The sequence below is a fragment of the Vanessa atalanta genome, chromosome 11 (assembly GCF_905147765.1).
Source record: "Vanessa atalanta chromosome 11, ilVanAtal1.2, whole genome shotgun sequence".
Lineage (NCBI taxonomy): Eukaryota > Metazoa > Arthropoda > Insecta > Lepidoptera > Nymphalidae > Vanessa > Vanessa atalanta.
In genome coordinates this window covers 10,364,943-10,381,597 of record NC_061881.1, presented here as the reverse complement: position 1 = coordinate 10,381,597, position 16,655 = coordinate 10,364,943, and the positions used below count along the sequence as shown (strand labels likewise).

Sequence of the window (16,655 nt, the reverse complement as noted above, 5' to 3'; positions counted from 1 at the left end):
AAAAATGTAAAACATTATTAGAATATTGACATATTTCTACCCCTTATTAAGTTTTAGATAGAATTCATTGATATTAATAATGTTTATTTATTAGTTTAAACAAAATCTTTAAAAAATATTCTAGTATTACCTATTGAAATGTTGGGAAGTGCTAAAGACATTAGTCAAAAAGTCAAAACTTCATGATTATTCAATCATAGTCTTTAACTCAATTTCAATAAAATCTTAAATGGCGTATTGGAAACCTATCGTATATATAACATTTTCTTTTCAACGTCTACGTTCTAGTGTAAGATATGAATAGGTGGGGAAAAGTGGAAAATGGTCGGAAAATATTTGTATTTCAGAGACTCAGTTGATAAGAGACGTCTTTTTCTCGTAATAATATTGTCATGCAATGTGTTGATAAATGTTTATTTTATTTAAATACGAAATGTGGAGGAGAAATAGAAATGGTCGAGTTTATACGCACCGAAATGGTTACGCTGTAAATTGAATTTAGTGAATCCACGTACTGTTGGAGTAAAAAAACATATTTGTAAAAATGTTTACATAGTCAGGTTTTAAGAAATATGGCTAGGGATGGGGACGTGCCTACCATTTTCAATCCGAAGAGAGTACGCACACCTTCTGTTATAATAACTAGCGAAGAGGTAGCGGAAAGCGTGCAGAGTGGTGATGGTGAGCGCGAACGTCCAAATGGTCCCCCCACACCACTTAGTCCTCGAGCGCCGCTTACCCCGCAAACTTCTGTATCTTCAGCTCCTCCGCTCACAACACAGCCTTCATTACAGCAAGCCTATAGCGAATCCGCAGGAAGTAGTCAAGATGAAGAGCGCCAATTACGCGATAAAAAATGCCCGCGTTCATGCTGCTCAAAAGTGGCCAAGAAGGTAAATAGGTTCAATAAAATTATAATATTGTAAATGTTATTAACATATTAAGAATATAATTTCATAATCAGTATTCTATATGTAATGTGTGCATTACTAGGGTATCTTCTTTGATTGTGTATTTTTTTCAGATGTACTATGGCCTTTGTGTCACAACTACTGTATTTGCATCCTGGGTAACTGTGACACATTGCATAAAATACATGTACCATCAGAAGTACCCACACACTGATAGCTCATTGAGCAGCACTGAATCTCCTATAAACAATAACTATACTTCCAGAATTCGCACACATGTAAGTATAGCAAAATTTATTAAATTTTATAATAATTTTAGATAAGTGGCGAAATAAATATTGTATTACATTGAGATATATAATTTTATAAAAATAAAAACATTTTACAAAAAATAAATGAAAAATGCAACTTCATTCTGTATTATATTTGTTACTATTTGCCTTCATTTCATACGTGAGCTGTACTTGTGAAAATAATAAAATGGTCATATTTGGATTTTCTTGGTATGGGTTTGAAGTTCTTTTTGTCCTCTAAATAATGGTTGGATTGTAACAATCTTACCATCTTATTAAGTGTAATACTTTTAAAAACAAATAATATTGACATTCAGATATGACCATAATTTATAAATGTGTCATAAATTAGTAATAATAAATAGGATAAATAAAAAATAAAGTTTTGAAATAAATAACAATTTATTATGATTGCTTAAAGAATTTTATATTAATAAGAAATAACTTAGTCTTTTTTTCTACCTCATGTTATTACATTTTAAATCGATATAACATCAGTCTGTATTTTTGTGAATATATTAAGCCCACACATTGTAATTGATGTGCTCAGACTCTGTTTTTGGTAAAACAACAATATAGTCATTAGCTGTATGATGTCTATAATGAAATGGTTATTCAGAAAAAATACACATGTTATTTAATATAAAATATTTTTATTATATTAGATTTATATAGATATATTAGAATGATATGAAATCAATTCAATTAAAAAAATTATATTAGTTGTGAGCTGATATGGTTCAGAGCTTATGTTAAATTAGTTACAGATGAATCTTAACTAAAGATTACTGATTTAAACTAGAGCAACTATGCTGAGTTTTATTTACTTAATTTTTGATTCTCATGATTGGCGGTGAAGGAAAAGTTGTGACAAACATTTCATAATATCACACATGTATTTATTTTCACACCGGTAGAACAAGCTCTAGTCATTAGCTGTATGATGGTATAGAGTAGAACAAGCTCTAAATCTCTATGGAAAAGGGGACCTATGACCAAAACGAAACATTCAGACTGTTACTTACCTTTCACTTTAAGTAGCTAGTAATTAACTCTAGTTCTGAAATTGGCCAAACAGATGTTATATGAGGACTTTGTGGTATGTGGTCATTTTAACCCATACCCAATGGCATTACAAGAAGTTTAAAACAATTCTTACACTGGCTCATGTCAATGGTTTGAATTGTAATATTTCTGTATTGCATTAGTTCACTCTTCAAAGAGGATAATAATAATACAGAGTATTGATGCTTGGTGTTAGAATAATTTTTGAGTAGATCCAAAGTTTGGCTCAAAACTCTTTTAACTGGGTAATTTTAATGAAAGTTTATAATAAAGTGAGTGTAGTGATATTTTTAATTATTGTTATTATATATACATATAGATACACGAGTATCTATATGACATAATTTATAATAAAATTGTTATTCTTTAGATTGGTCATTAACATTTATAATAGTAGGTCACCTGCAAAACTCCGTGTTTATTCAAAAGATTTTTTAGGTTTTGTTTTGATTTCATTTAATTGTAAACTGCAAGTCAATCATCTCCATTTGGCGAAATTGAATTATTAATGTCAAATAGTATACATTAGTTGTTACAATTGGAGTTTGTCTATATCAATTTATTTTAATTTTGTTTACGTTTTTTATGGTCCAGTTTATTCCGCTCTCTAAAATTAATTATTTGTTAATTGTTACAATTTAGTAAATTTGAATTAAGAATCTTCTTTTTTTTTGCACATCTACGGCTGGAGCTCTTCGAAATGAGACCAAAACCGATTTTTTAAATGCAGCTATCGTCCCATTATCACTGGGACAAAAATCGGTTCACACTACTAAATTATAACATGTACTTATAAAATAGTTTGTCCTGATTTACTCTTATCATTATTGTATAATGTAGTATACAGAAGCTTAGAGTCTTATGACTAGAAGGTGTTAAAATTGATATATATGTTATTTCAATATTCATAGCTTAGACAGGACACCGTCTAGCTAGTAACAAATAAACATATACATCTGACAACTGCGATTTATTGAATATTGTAATAAAATTTTAATACATTAAAAGAACTTTTATATTTACAAAACATTTATTTGTTAAGACTAATATATTCCCTGATAACACCATTTTAACTTTGTTTTTTTTTTCAGCATTATTACAATGCACCATTCTTCACAGCATGGTTTTGTACGAATTGGCTCATATTCTTCTACCCTCTGTACCTGATCATCATGCTCATACACAACAAGTGTAAATCAGCGAATGCCATTGTCGCAGACGCTTTCACAGACTTCAAGGAAAAGGGATTCACATTTGGTAAGAAAGTAATCTATGTTTTAATTTATGATAATAACCAGTGCCAATAAAGAAAAGATTTATAAATAGCGGCTGACATCGTTCCATCCCACTCGCACGCCCATTTGCATCTCTGTTGCACACTGTATGGTTAGAAAAAAGTTCACGATCATAAATCGAGGACAAAATAATTTTAAGAGGATAATAGAAAATAAAAAATATGCTAATTTTTATAAATCAGTTTGAATAGTGTTAAAGAGAATAAAAGTGAAATACGTTCATTGTGTAATAAACATGGTTTTTCTCGATTTGCAAAAAACGATATAGTGTACATAAAACGATATATGAGACCTACCTTAATAGAATAAAGTATAAAGCATCCTTTGTCTAGCCGTTTATGAGTAACGAGTCCTTTTTTTGACGTTTTATGTAATAAATTCATTGAACATAACTTCAGATGGTTGGTTCAGAAATTGTTTACAATCCGAACTTGCCGATTTATAAGATTTTTCTTTATTAGCCCGAATTATACTAATAAAAATATATGTATCGTATTCATCAACTAACAAACTAACAATTTCACCAGCCCGCTTTCTTAGTCGCTGTGGTCTATTCTGCTTGCTGTGGGTGGTGACCATATATATGTATACTTACGCTTTGAAGATACTTCTCTCGACCGATGTCGTGGCTCTCTTCGCCACCAATGTGTCGTGCGTCTATTTGCTCTCGTGGGTCATTTTGCACGAGCAGTTTGTTGGCGTTAGGGTAAGTTTACATTTTCGGATCTGATTAATTTATTAGGTTAAATGTTTCACCATCGTCATAATTATGAAGATATATATTATAATAAGCTCAAAATCATTGGACGAACGGAAGTCGTCCAAGAAAACAGTAGGTTTTATCTACATCGATTAATTCGTTTAATTCAATCAATTAAATATAATATTGCATTCAATAAAACCCTAAGTGATAATTTTACCAGAATAAAAAACAAAGGACTTTTTAAAAAAAAATTACTAACATAAAATAAAAGAAAAAAATGATAAAATGGTCCGTTATAAAGTGGAGTGCCCGCAGATCGTGGCGGCGATCCTGTGCGACACGGGCATCGCGCTGCTGGCGTACATGGACGGCATCACGGGCAGCTCCACGCTGGGCGGCGTGGTGCTGGCGGCGTGCGCGGCCGCCGGCTTCGCCATATTCAAGGTCTCTCTGGTGCTCAGTAGGGATTCCCGAAAACAATACGCTCTGAACTAGGTTGGCGGCGAAGTCGTGTTAAAATTCATGATAAAATATAGACGATTGCTTAGCGAATCGCATGGAATATGTAAATCTTAGGGTTTAGGGTACACAGCCTTTTTACTCGACGTTCAGTCGACGATCTGTCCACATACTTCTGAACATAGAATCGGCGTCTTAGTTATTACTGCTCGTTATAATTACACTGGTCACTCGGCTTCTTGTAAAATAATACGACAATACAAAAGTACGTTTAATTTCTGACAAATTTCACACAGAGTACTTTGCCTAAACTGAGCTTTACTACCAGGGCGAGCTAAGTATTACCAGCACAAGACATACAAGCAGTTTAACAATACCGAGAATTTTATTAAAGTATGATGTTAGTTATACTAGTTAGGTACAAGACATTATAGTAAGGTAATATGATTATGATATTTATGTATGTAACCGTTGAGTTTAAATTAATATATTGCACTCAGAACTTATCTGTTCTACCAGTACAATTTTTAAGAATTGGATAATTATGAGATTACTCTGCATACAAACAAACAATTTTAGCATACAATGTTTGGTAATACCAGTTTAATTACTATGTAAAATTGACATAATACAGTCATTTTACGAAAATATTTTTTTACGATATTTTTTCCTTGGAAAAGGTCATGTTGTGGCAAACTTTTAATGTAAGGATTTACTTTGTATAAATAATGTTTTTTCTTTTCACGATTATTTAATTAGCTTCGTTAGTTAACTTGATCACAGGCAAAATATAATTCTCTAAACACGCAATATCCGTGCATGGACAAGTGCGTGACAAATGTGCATTCAGGGGCGACGGGATATTAATATTTTTATGATTAACTTAAATTGACATATATTATAGGGCAATATATAATATAATTATCAAATTATGTCGATTTTATAATGATAGAGAAACATCTAGGCGATTACTGCAGTCCCAAGTTGTGTTAAGACTACTAAGCAAATCTGAATTAAAATATGTAAGACTATTTGTTTTTTTTTTGTACTGTTAAAGGATACCTGACCTTTAGCAGGTTAGATGGTAATAACTTTGCGTTTGTTACTTGTATTAATGTTATGAGTATCACATTTTCTCAAAGATTAGATAATATATTTCCGAAAATATACATACTGCATTGTATATATTCATCCTTGGAATTAAATGGAATTCTCTTATAACTTGGGTTCTATGGCTGGTTGGTGTGGCGAGGGCGGCTAGACTGTACTGGCTGTCTTCGCGTTAGGACTCCACTGCCATTTACCATCAGGTGGAACGGAGTCATTTAGTCAGAACAGAACTTTACAAAAAAAGACAATAACTTGAAAGTAATAAATCCACAAATCGATTTGTTTACAAGTAAAATTAATAAAAACTAACAAAGAATGAAAATGTATGTTATAATTGTAGTATGACGTAGTAGCAAAGAATGCTCTTTGTGTAAAAACACAAACAACATCTTCACTAATATATTACTGATAAAATGATAAGAATCCCATAATTATTATTTGTTGTTTATCTGTTTTCCAAGTTTTTTATAAAGAACGCTATACCTAAATTGCTCACTCATAAGAACTAACCTAATCGACTTTTTAATTCTAGCCGAGGTGTGATTGAAATTTTCACTCTTAAAAAAAATTCGAGCACGAATCGAGTATCGTAGACTTATCGCGTGCCACATCGTACTCGAGGCGCGATCCTATCAACCCACCCAATTAAAACGCGTTCACTCGGTCCCGATAATGTTTAAAGGCTATTAAACGTTTGTCGTTTGTTTATAAAGCTTTTGTTTTATAATGTAGAGTAAATCATAATAAAGCGAGGGCCTCCCGCGCAGGTGCTGTTCCGCAAGGTGATGGGCGACGTGAGCACGGGGCAGCGCGCGCTGTTCTTCTCCATCCTGGGCGTCGTGAACGCCACGCTGCTGTGGCCCGTGTGCCTGGCGCTGTACCTCACGGGCTCCGAGCAGCTGCCGGCGCACCGCATGCCGTGGCTGCCGCTGCTGCTGGCCAGCGTGGCGCTGCTCGGTGAGTGCGCAAAGCTTACATTTAAACATGCCAGCATGCGCTGCGCGATTTTAGCACGCGACAGATGTTATTATATGGTGACCTCTCCTTGGAAGATTAATATCTTCTAAGCAGAAGGAGTAAATGTGCAAGTGCGTTGTAGACACAACCTTTTCGCCTTCGCTGTCGATCTGACATCGGTCTAGGGTCCAGAAGATGACTCCTTCACATCTAAATTTAAACATTTTCGACATAACCAAACGGAACAATGAATCGTTTATGTACGAAATAAACTGGATTGGCTTTCAGAACGGACAAAAAGTTCATATAATCCCCAACCCTAACAATAAATCTTTAAAAAATGCAGCACATGTGCTAAGAGTTTATTTGGTTGGCTCTTCTAAGATCAGGATTTTATATTTTCCATGACAGAGATAGTTTTTAATTTTCACAATACATTAGTAAGCGTGATACGTATATATTGATTATGATACAGGACTTTGATATGATTTAATTTGAACACCGTGTACAGTGTTATTGTAAGGATATTATGTGTACACCACATACAACAATACGGGTAAGCGCTTCGCAGAACGATTGCCGCTGGGGTACAAGTTCATATATTAAAACACTAGTTACACAAATAAACTTGCACTCGCAAACGCACCTGCAAGCCCCCCGGTGTTGCAGATGACCACGGGCGGTCGTAATCACTTTCCATCAGGTGAGTATCCTGCTCGTTTGCCCCATAAAACATTAAAAAAAAATATCTTATCGTTAGATAGGCACTATGGCGTGGAACGAACTAGTACTGTATTAATTTAATTCCTACATAGTAGTAAGGACTACGTTTATAATTAAATGTACAACACTTTCAAAGTAATTGTGTCGTTTATCTTTCTACAATTTTTTGGTGCGTGACTACCAATTCTTGCCAGATGTTCTCATGAACATAACCTAATTAGACAGATTTGTCGTTAGTTTGGTAAAGGCAATCATTCATTCTTCTGCCTCGGCTCACGTGATAAAAGTAAAGCGGTTCGTGTATAAACGACCTTGAATTTTTAACCTCATCACGTACAAATATGTTTTGCATAATTGTTAGCTAAACGTAATTGCACGTTGTTGATTGCAGTGTTCTGGCTGAGGTCAGAAGGACTGAAAATCGTCTATAATACTTTCTGTATGAAAAACAATCCTAGTTTTCAATATCCATTGTAAGTAAAATTTCAGTCACCTATAATATTATACTCATCGTCCAGATACAATGTTTCGTAATTTTAATAAAATTAAAACGAGTCATATTATTTTTAGGCTCACAGTTATAAAATAATGTCAAGGTTTTCGGTGCATGCAAGATAAATGCGTTCATTATTCGCTCTGAAAGCCAGAGACGGTGTCCAGCCCTCGGGAATGTAGGTCGAGAGATACAAACCTAAACGACTATGTGTAAAGTATACTTGGTTAGACCAATTTTTTTTCGTTTGTTTTGACTCTTTAAAGTACCAATATAATATATTACTTAAATATGATTAGAATATTTTAATTGAATGCGAGTGTGTACAGTAAAGTAATTATTACGTACCATATTGTCTCTATTGAAGATATTTTTTTTAATAAATTTATAAGTCGTTTCATCTGATTGTAGTTACCTTAATTTCTACACCATTTGCACCTTAAATGCGTCGTACCTTTAATTTAATGTTATAAAGATGTTATGTACTTTGTGTATGAAATTACACTGGAGTAAAAGTAATGTCGTCCTTATCGATTCCCGCTTCAGCGGCAAATTTCAAGGGATACCAGACAACTACGCCGGACAAATTATAGTGCACAAGTGTGCGCGAACAAACGTTCACTCTCATAATCCGACGGCAAATCCGAGACGAATGTAAAGAGTTCAGGTGCAAGCCAACAGCTTCACGTGCTGTTCGAGGCACGGAAATGTACACACTTCTCTGTTACTGAGATTTTTTCGATAGAAACCCCAATAACTTTTTATGGGCTTGACCTGGCGATTTGATCTTGGGATATTCGTCCTGATATCTAGCCAATATACCAATGAGGCAGACGCTGGAGTAGTCACCCTTCAAACTAAAACACATAAGTACAAACTATTGCTTTACTGTTCGAAGTCTAATGATAACTTCTGCCTTTTATTCATCACGATTGAACCGATCGTAATGAAATCATGTATGCATGGGACCTGGATAAAAACATTGGTATAAATTAAGACATTTGTCGCAAATAGAGTCACGTCAAACGGCTAGTCGTTAATAATTTTAATCTAAACGTTCGATTGGTCCGATAATCGCAGTAATAAAAACATGGTCGTGCGGAGAAGGTTACCAAATTATTTCAAGAAATATTATAGCGTGATGATTTTTATCGCTATCGATAATTATGAATAAATTATACGTTTTTAATATTATATTTAAAAGTATAACATATACCGTGTGGACATAGTGTTTATGATTTCTAGGTGGGATATATAATAAAATAATTGTACTTAAGTGATATACTGCGTAATTAAAATGGTTGAAAAGAGTAACTACTGAGTTTCTTGTCACTTTCCCAAAATGGTACATTTAATTTACTAAAGTAACGTGACGTTTCAAAAGTTAAGAGCCGAGATGGCCCAGTGGTTAGAACGCGTGCATCTTAACCGATGATTTCGGGTTCAAACCCAGGCAGGCACCACTGAATTTTCATGTGCTTAATTTGTGTTTATAAATCATCTCGTGCTCGGCGGTGAAGGAAAACATCGTGAGGAAACCTGCATGTGTCTAATTTAAACTAGATTCTGCCACATGTGTATTCCGCCAACCCGCATTGGAGCAGCGTGGTGGAATATGCCCCAAACCTTCTCCTCAAAGGGAGAGGAGGCCTTTAGCCCAGCAGTGGGAAAATTTACAGGCTGCTAATGAATAATGAACGAGTTTCAAAAGGGCTTCTATGAGCCAACTGGAACAAAAAATATATGAATTTAGATTTTTTATTATTAAAATATTGTGTTATGTGTTTGTTTCAGTGTTTCATTTGGTATTCCAGTTTGGTAATCTCATGACGTACAATATATTTGTATCTCTTGGACTTATTACAGCTGTTCCTGTATCTGCCGGTAAGTTGAGAGTTTGTCTTGTTTTAATAATTTGAAATATATCTGATTTTTTATTTACATATTTTCTTATAAAGCGCTCGATGTGGTGCTGTACGGCGTCGAGTTCGAGGGTATGAAACTGGCCGGGATCATATTGATAGCAGTTGGGTTTTTCCTGGTCATGTTTCCGGACAACTGGCCCGATTACATAATGAGACTTTTGAGGTGAGTAATATTTTGTTATTCGAAATTACGAGGTCGATACGCTCTAAGAGTACTAAAAATGCTTTAGCCGATAGTTTTCATAATATTCTTTAATATTAACAAAGACAATGAAATTTTACCTTATTTTGTTTTTAACTTATTGGGCGTTTTCTCATATATAGACTCAGTAGAATATAATGTTTACTGGTTAAATGATCGAGTTGCGTATTATCGTGCATTAACGGAACAGTAACGGCGACTGTACATCATTGTCGTCAGTAAATAGTCATGTAGGGTCCCGCGACCACAACGCCTCGTCCCGCTACTGGTCCGGCGCCCGCGCAGGCTAAGCTTGATACGAGCGCGCACCGTAGGCACACCGCGGCCCAGGGCGGCGGCGTGTGCGCGCCCTCACGCCGAGCGCGTACACGCCGCCCGCCGGCTAAACCGGCTCCCTCCGGCGCGGCCGCGTGACGAACGCGGCCCGAGCGCCTCCCGCCTCACGCGTTGAAGTCGCGCTCGATCCGCGCCCCCTATGATATTATAAATGAAAGAAAACGATCCAGGAGGAGCGATAGATCTGCGATACGATACGATGTAAAGTTTGTACCCAATAAAGAAAGTCAGATAAAAAGATGTAGTTTATTTACCTACCGCGACCCGCGAGCCTCGCCCGAGTACAGCGCGCGCCCCGACAGGTGGAGCCGGCGGCGCCAGCGCGGCGCGGACGGCGCGGGCCGCAGCCGCGACGCCGTGGACTACCGCACGGGCTACATCCGCTCGCACCTGCGCTCGCCGTCCGGCCGCGTCCGGTGACCGCCCGGCGGGAAGCCGTCTCCGCCGTGACGGCGGCCGCTGCCGGCCGTCGCCGCCGCCTCCCTCGGTGTCTCGTTGCGTTTCGGGCGTCGCCTCGAATCGGGGCGGCCGACTTCGATGTTAGAAATTATGATTCCGGAGGAGCGACTGAGTTTCGTGAATTTTGGGTTCGTCGGTTCGTGCTCTAGCTTGTGGATCAGTTTGATGTCGTTCGCTGGGGATGTTAGTGGGTGTTGAGGCTCGACGTTTGAAATTATATGTCCGCGGTCGGTGTAACGCATCCACAGTCTCGCATGCCAGCCAGATGCGATCGGAAATCGATATCTCGGCATCGTTACCGATCTCGCCCCTTATCGTGTTCCGCTCGAGTGATCTGATTATTTTCCTTCGAAGACCCTCGTCGAGGTTTGATACATTTGGAGAGTCCATAGGTAATCCATTTTGCGATGTTGGATAGTAAAATGATTAATATTATTATAGATTATTTATTACAGTATTTCGTTCCATCTTATTACATCAATGGATATTTAAAATATGTATCGAAACAATGAAAATTATTTATTTTTTTACGCGAAGGCAAGCGAACGTGACGAGTATACGAATCGAGATTATTATATTTCGACGACATAACATTTCAACGATTGAGATATCGAAGGAGAGAAGTTGAGCTCAAAATTATAAATAAAGTCTAACATCGTATGCGTTTTTTTATGGATCTGATCTGGTTGCGTTTATTTTAGGGTTATTAATATTTGTATATAAGTTGCGTTAACGAAGAACATACGTTATATGGTTGATATATTTGGATGTGAATTATGTTGATGTCTAAGTGATGACTGGGAGATGTTTTTAACCTTTTAAAGCACATTACATGTTCGAAGAGCGTTTAAAAGGATACTCTTTTGATTCTCCGATGCGATTTTATGTTTTATTGTTCAAAACAGATAATATTGCATTTTTAAATCAGACCGTCACTAAACGAATTCTTTGAACAGTGTTACTAGTGTTTTAAATTAATCTTTTCTGAATGATATGTTAAACTGTAAATAAATATTGATCATAATATGACCTCAAAAAAAGACTCAAAGTACCGTGTATTTTATTGCGAAAAAGTTCATATTTTTTATATTCGCTCGCTGTAAAATTCGATATTTTCGTTTAGTGACGCTTCTATCGTTATAATTGCGATACGCGTAAACGGATTTATTTAAACGGCTAAGTATTACATCTTTAAACTTAGAAAACGATTAGAAATAAATCAAAACTTTGAAAACAAGAAAGTTGGAATGATATAATTTGATTCTAAGATTATAATATGTCGCTGATAAAATTTTAAACGAATATGTTAAAATCACAATTGCAATCAGAAGTTTTATATAAATCACAATAGATAAAAAACAACAATTTTACCATAAGTAATAGGTAGGGATAACTATTTTTATAGATGCAATCCACACGCACCTATGATGGCAATATCGTAATATTACCGACTAATGAAGCTTCGTTTCTAAAATTGCATAAAAATAATATAACTTTTAATACGAAAAACACACAGAAAATAATTAACCTGCAGATAATTTGGTTACTTTTCGTTTGGAAAGTTGGCTGTTTTCACTTTCAGACTGATTGTTTGAATCTCAAGCTGTCAAAATTTTTAAAGTTAGTAAGATAAAATGACTATGTTTTGATTTAATTTTGTTTTAGTTGTATTTTATTTATTTCTAGTAATATTTATTAAATAGTATATATTTATATAATTTTTTATTTGTTTACAAAATCACACCTTGCGTTCCTAAAACAATATTTATTGTGACCTTGTCAACTTCTCTAATAAAGGTTGGATTTAATCCAAAATTAATTTCCAAATTATTTGAGGCGTTTTTAAAATAAACATAATATAAAATTATTCTTAAAGTTTAGTAGTAGAAATAATGTTATGTGAATTAAAAAGCTTATCGGCAATACAAGCACAATGTTCAATGATAATGCAAAGTAAGTGAGATTTACATATGTAATGCCATATATGTTACAGAATTCAATAACACGAATACGAATAGAAATTCATTCAGAGTGCTCAAAGAGTATTTTCAAAAAAATATATTCAATAGCTACACACTAAAGTTCTTGAAATTGTCGTCATCTCTTCCGATTCTTACAAAACACATAATATCAAAAGTGTTTCCTATATATAATATTTATAAGCTACTTAAATTGATGTTGTGATATCCAGTAGACAGTGTAGACTAGAAAATTGAAAGTTTTTAATGTTCATACTTTCAAATTTTAATGTTAGCTTTCTCTTAATATATATGCATATTGAATACTTGAATATGTATATAATAAAGATATATTATAAACCAGGGTACGTTATGTATAGTTTTTAAATGTTATATGCAGTATTACTACGATTATAAGTTATATTGGATGTTTAAGGGCGCACAGCGTTGGGCACATACTACAAGTTAACAAACCATAAAGTAACATATAAAACCTTAATCTTTGGTGACCTCTTTTTAGTTACCAATATGTCTTTATTTTAAACGTTGGGTTGTAGTTTTTTTGTACGGCACAGAAACATCCAAGTAACTTATAAAAATGGTTTTATTGTGAATATTTTCGTTAATGAAAATGATGTATGTATTAATACTTTTTAGTAGTTTCGTTTTCTAATTGCTTGTATTTTTTATAATATTTAATTAACCGCCCCAATAAAGTGATATAAATAATTTTATATTATTACATATTAGTGATATTAACTAGTGACACTGAATTTATATTCATAGAATGTTGTTAAACTCACGATAAGCGAAAAAGCAAAGCCAAATATTTGTTACAGATTGAAAATAATTAAATATTCAATTTCACGCTGGACGTAGTTTATGGTCAATTTATTTTAAGTAATAAACACATTTTAAAATATATACTGCAATCAAATACTTTTAAAAAGATTATTAGTAGCGAAATCGTATAATTTTGAATTGACCATAGACGACATCTTAACTCTATAGTTCTACGCACATATCACCAGACTTAAAAAATAGTACGTGTGTATGTAGTTCGATAATTGCATTGGTCTTATATGAAATAGCTAATTGAAATATGTTAATATCACAATTATATCTTGACATATATGTAGAGAAATCTTGCTAAATATATAGCTCCCGATGCTGAGATACTGTGTATAATATTTGCAATGATTTGTAGTCATAAGAAATAGTTTTGAGAAACTTTGCATTATAAATCATCAACTAATACGTTTGTTTTATATAAATACAATTGGTGCTAGATTTATTGACGTTTAACAGTTATTGGTTACAATATCCCTCAGCATATTAAAAAAGCATTGTCTTGGTCTATGATTGGAATAATTTCAAAAATTTTTTGGTGATATGTCAGAAGAACTTTTTATTAGTTTTAAGTCATGTCCGTATTCGGATATTTTTAATGTTCTGTGCCACTTTTGTTTACAAAATCTGGATGACATTAATACAATGGCGTATATAAGTATACATTGTTTATATATTATATGATGATCAATTTATGATATTTGATATACTGTTTCTCTTGAGTTATTTAATTTAAGCTATAATTTGTTGTAAAAATACCATACTATGTAAATAGAATTTTTATTGTGTGATGTGTATTATATCTATTTATAATTTTGACAATGACAACAATACACTTTTTACCAAACTGTTTCTTTTTTTTTTTGTTTTTGAATGTAGATATTTTTGTGTTTATTCCCGGCTACGGTAAACATAAGAAGGTTATTGTACTTTATTGATTAAGGTGTTTCGTAGAAGAGTCTTGTATGACCCCAATGTGAGGTCAGCAAGAATATATAGAGGCATGTCGCCAATTTAAAAAGATAAATTTATCTCTCGCAGTTTTGGGCAGTACAGTTGATCTATGATTTAAATTTACGTAGTCGGGCCTTTGTTACTTTTACATTAAACGCACTGGTTAGTTTTGTGACGTCACAGGTCGAGTTTATTACTAGTAGACGGATATGATACATGAAGATATTTCGTTTTTTAAATATGTTTAAAAAGATTTTAATATCAGTTTATCATAGCAGGATCCCTTTTATTATTTCCGGTATTGTTGAAAGTTGACAACAATAGCAATCGTGAGAATAATAAAAACTTATATCCAGAAAGGTTTTCGTTGGTTTATAGTCGTTCGAATGTAGAAGTAGCATGAGTGTATGAACTTTTCGTGTATGTTTATTGTGTAATAATTATTGTATTTAAAAGTTTTAAGTTGGGAGACGAGCTTTGCGGGGGCTTTTTGGCGCTAGTGGAGTCAGCTTTCAAAGTTATTTTGTTGAATTATGATATATGGATTTACCATTCGATTCGATAAGCCCGTATTTAATAAATTTTGAAAAATCTATCTATTCAAACAAAAAAGGTTTTATACATATAGTATGCAGAAATTGTATTTTTCTTTTTTATTATTTTTCTTTTTGTTGTAGTTTTGAATAGTATTGAATGTCAAGTCCATGAAAAAAGTATTTGAATATTCTGTTGAAAAGATTATTCTGATTTACATAGTATGTATAGAAGTACATTACCTCCCTGATATTAACCTAAATTATTATCAAAAGTTATTTAATGTTAGAACGTTGATATTATAATTATTTAATAAATAAATTGTTGATTGTAATATTTTAATAATTTACAGCCGTGCCTTTGAAGTGAAAACTGGTGTTAAAATTGTTGGTTTTAATTAAAAATAGGATATGAAGTAACTTTATTAAAAATACAGAACATGAATATTTCATACAGTAATAGAAAGAAAAAAAAAAAAAAATATAGATCTGATACTCGCCGTAGATTTATATTATAGTTAAGATAAATTGTTTCTTATGATGGTAAAATTCACTCGAATAAAACATTTTCGTCCTGCAGGGGTTTCAGTATTCATTCATACGATTTTAATAATAAATTAAGTGAGAAAATAGTGTTAAAATAGTGAGACGATAAAAAGTATTTCAATTAAATGTTGATGATGTAAAATTGCAAATATTAGGTTGTTTTGTACGCCGGTCTTTATTGTACGTTTAATTAGAAAATTTTAAAGACTGAATTTAAATGAAAAGTTGACTAAATTCAATTATTCTGTCATTTACATTAAGTGTAATTTAGTTTGTAGGTTGTGTCGAAATGTATATTATGTATTACGTAGCATAAATAGGATCGTGTATCGGTGTTTAGACAAATAGCAGTTATTAAAAATGTATGTATGTGGCTTACCCTTTCAGTGTCTCAGAATATGTATCATTACACACAAAAAAAAAGGTTATTAATACACTTTGTTTGTACTAATGTACATATTTGGGCTATGAAAGGGTGCAATTTTGTAGATCACGTGATTAGCGAAGTAACGAGTAGTTCACGAGATAACACCTAGGCCCCTGTGATTCATTTTGTTGATATGTAGTAATTTGTTGGTAATTAAACGACATTTGTCATAAAGGTACTGTTTTTTTCTTGTGTTTATCTCACTCTACAAGCTCTACGTGATTTGTTGGATACACGTTCATCGTTTATAATAATGGTACCGGTTTGAGTATTTTTGACCTTGAAATGCATTTTAAAATATCAATGGGAAAATTTTACTTAGAAAATAGTAAAGATTTCCTATTGACCAACTACAGCTACGGTGCTCAATATCAAGGGATACTAACCAACTACGCAGTTCGTAATATAGTGCAAAAGTGTACTTACTCTCTATTTACTGCCAACGTTGCGAAGTTAA

General features: G+C 33.6%; 1 protein-coding gene across 1 annotated transcript; it reads left to right on the top strand.

The window, feature by feature from the left end:
* Positions 1 to 239: 239 nt before the first annotated feature.
* On the top strand, positions 240 to 16,372 carry LOC125067233 (putative thiamine transporter SLC35F3). Its single transcript, XM_047675706.1, has 9 exons — positions 240 to 893; positions 1,025 to 1,189; positions 3,361 to 3,526; positions 4,092 to 4,270; positions 4,583 to 4,711; positions 6,604 to 6,793; positions 9,804 to 9,893; positions 9,968 to 10,097; positions 10,775 to 16,372. Exons 1-9 carry the CDS (start codon positions 573 to 575, stop codon positions 10,890 to 10,892), a joined length of 1,488 nt encoding a protein of 495 aa, XP_047531662.1. The 5' UTR covers positions 240 to 572; the 3' UTR covers positions 10,893 to 16,372.
* Positions 16,373 to 16,655: the final 283 nt, after the last annotated feature.

Bases quoted from the DNA above. Each gene is read 5' to 3' on its own strand.
- LOC125067233 (XM_047675706.1), top strand. From the start codon at position 573: ATGGCTAGGGATGGGGACGTGCCTACCATTTTCAATCCGAAGAGAGTA. The intron at 9,894-9,967 runs GTAAGTTGAGAG...TTTCTTATAAAG, and splicing joins AGCTGTTCCTGTATCTGCCG to CGCTCGATGTGGTGCTGTAC. The intron at 10,098-10,774 runs GTGAGTAATATT...GCGCCCCGACAG, and splicing joins TACATAATGAGACTTTTGAG to GTGGAGCCGGCGGCGCCAGC.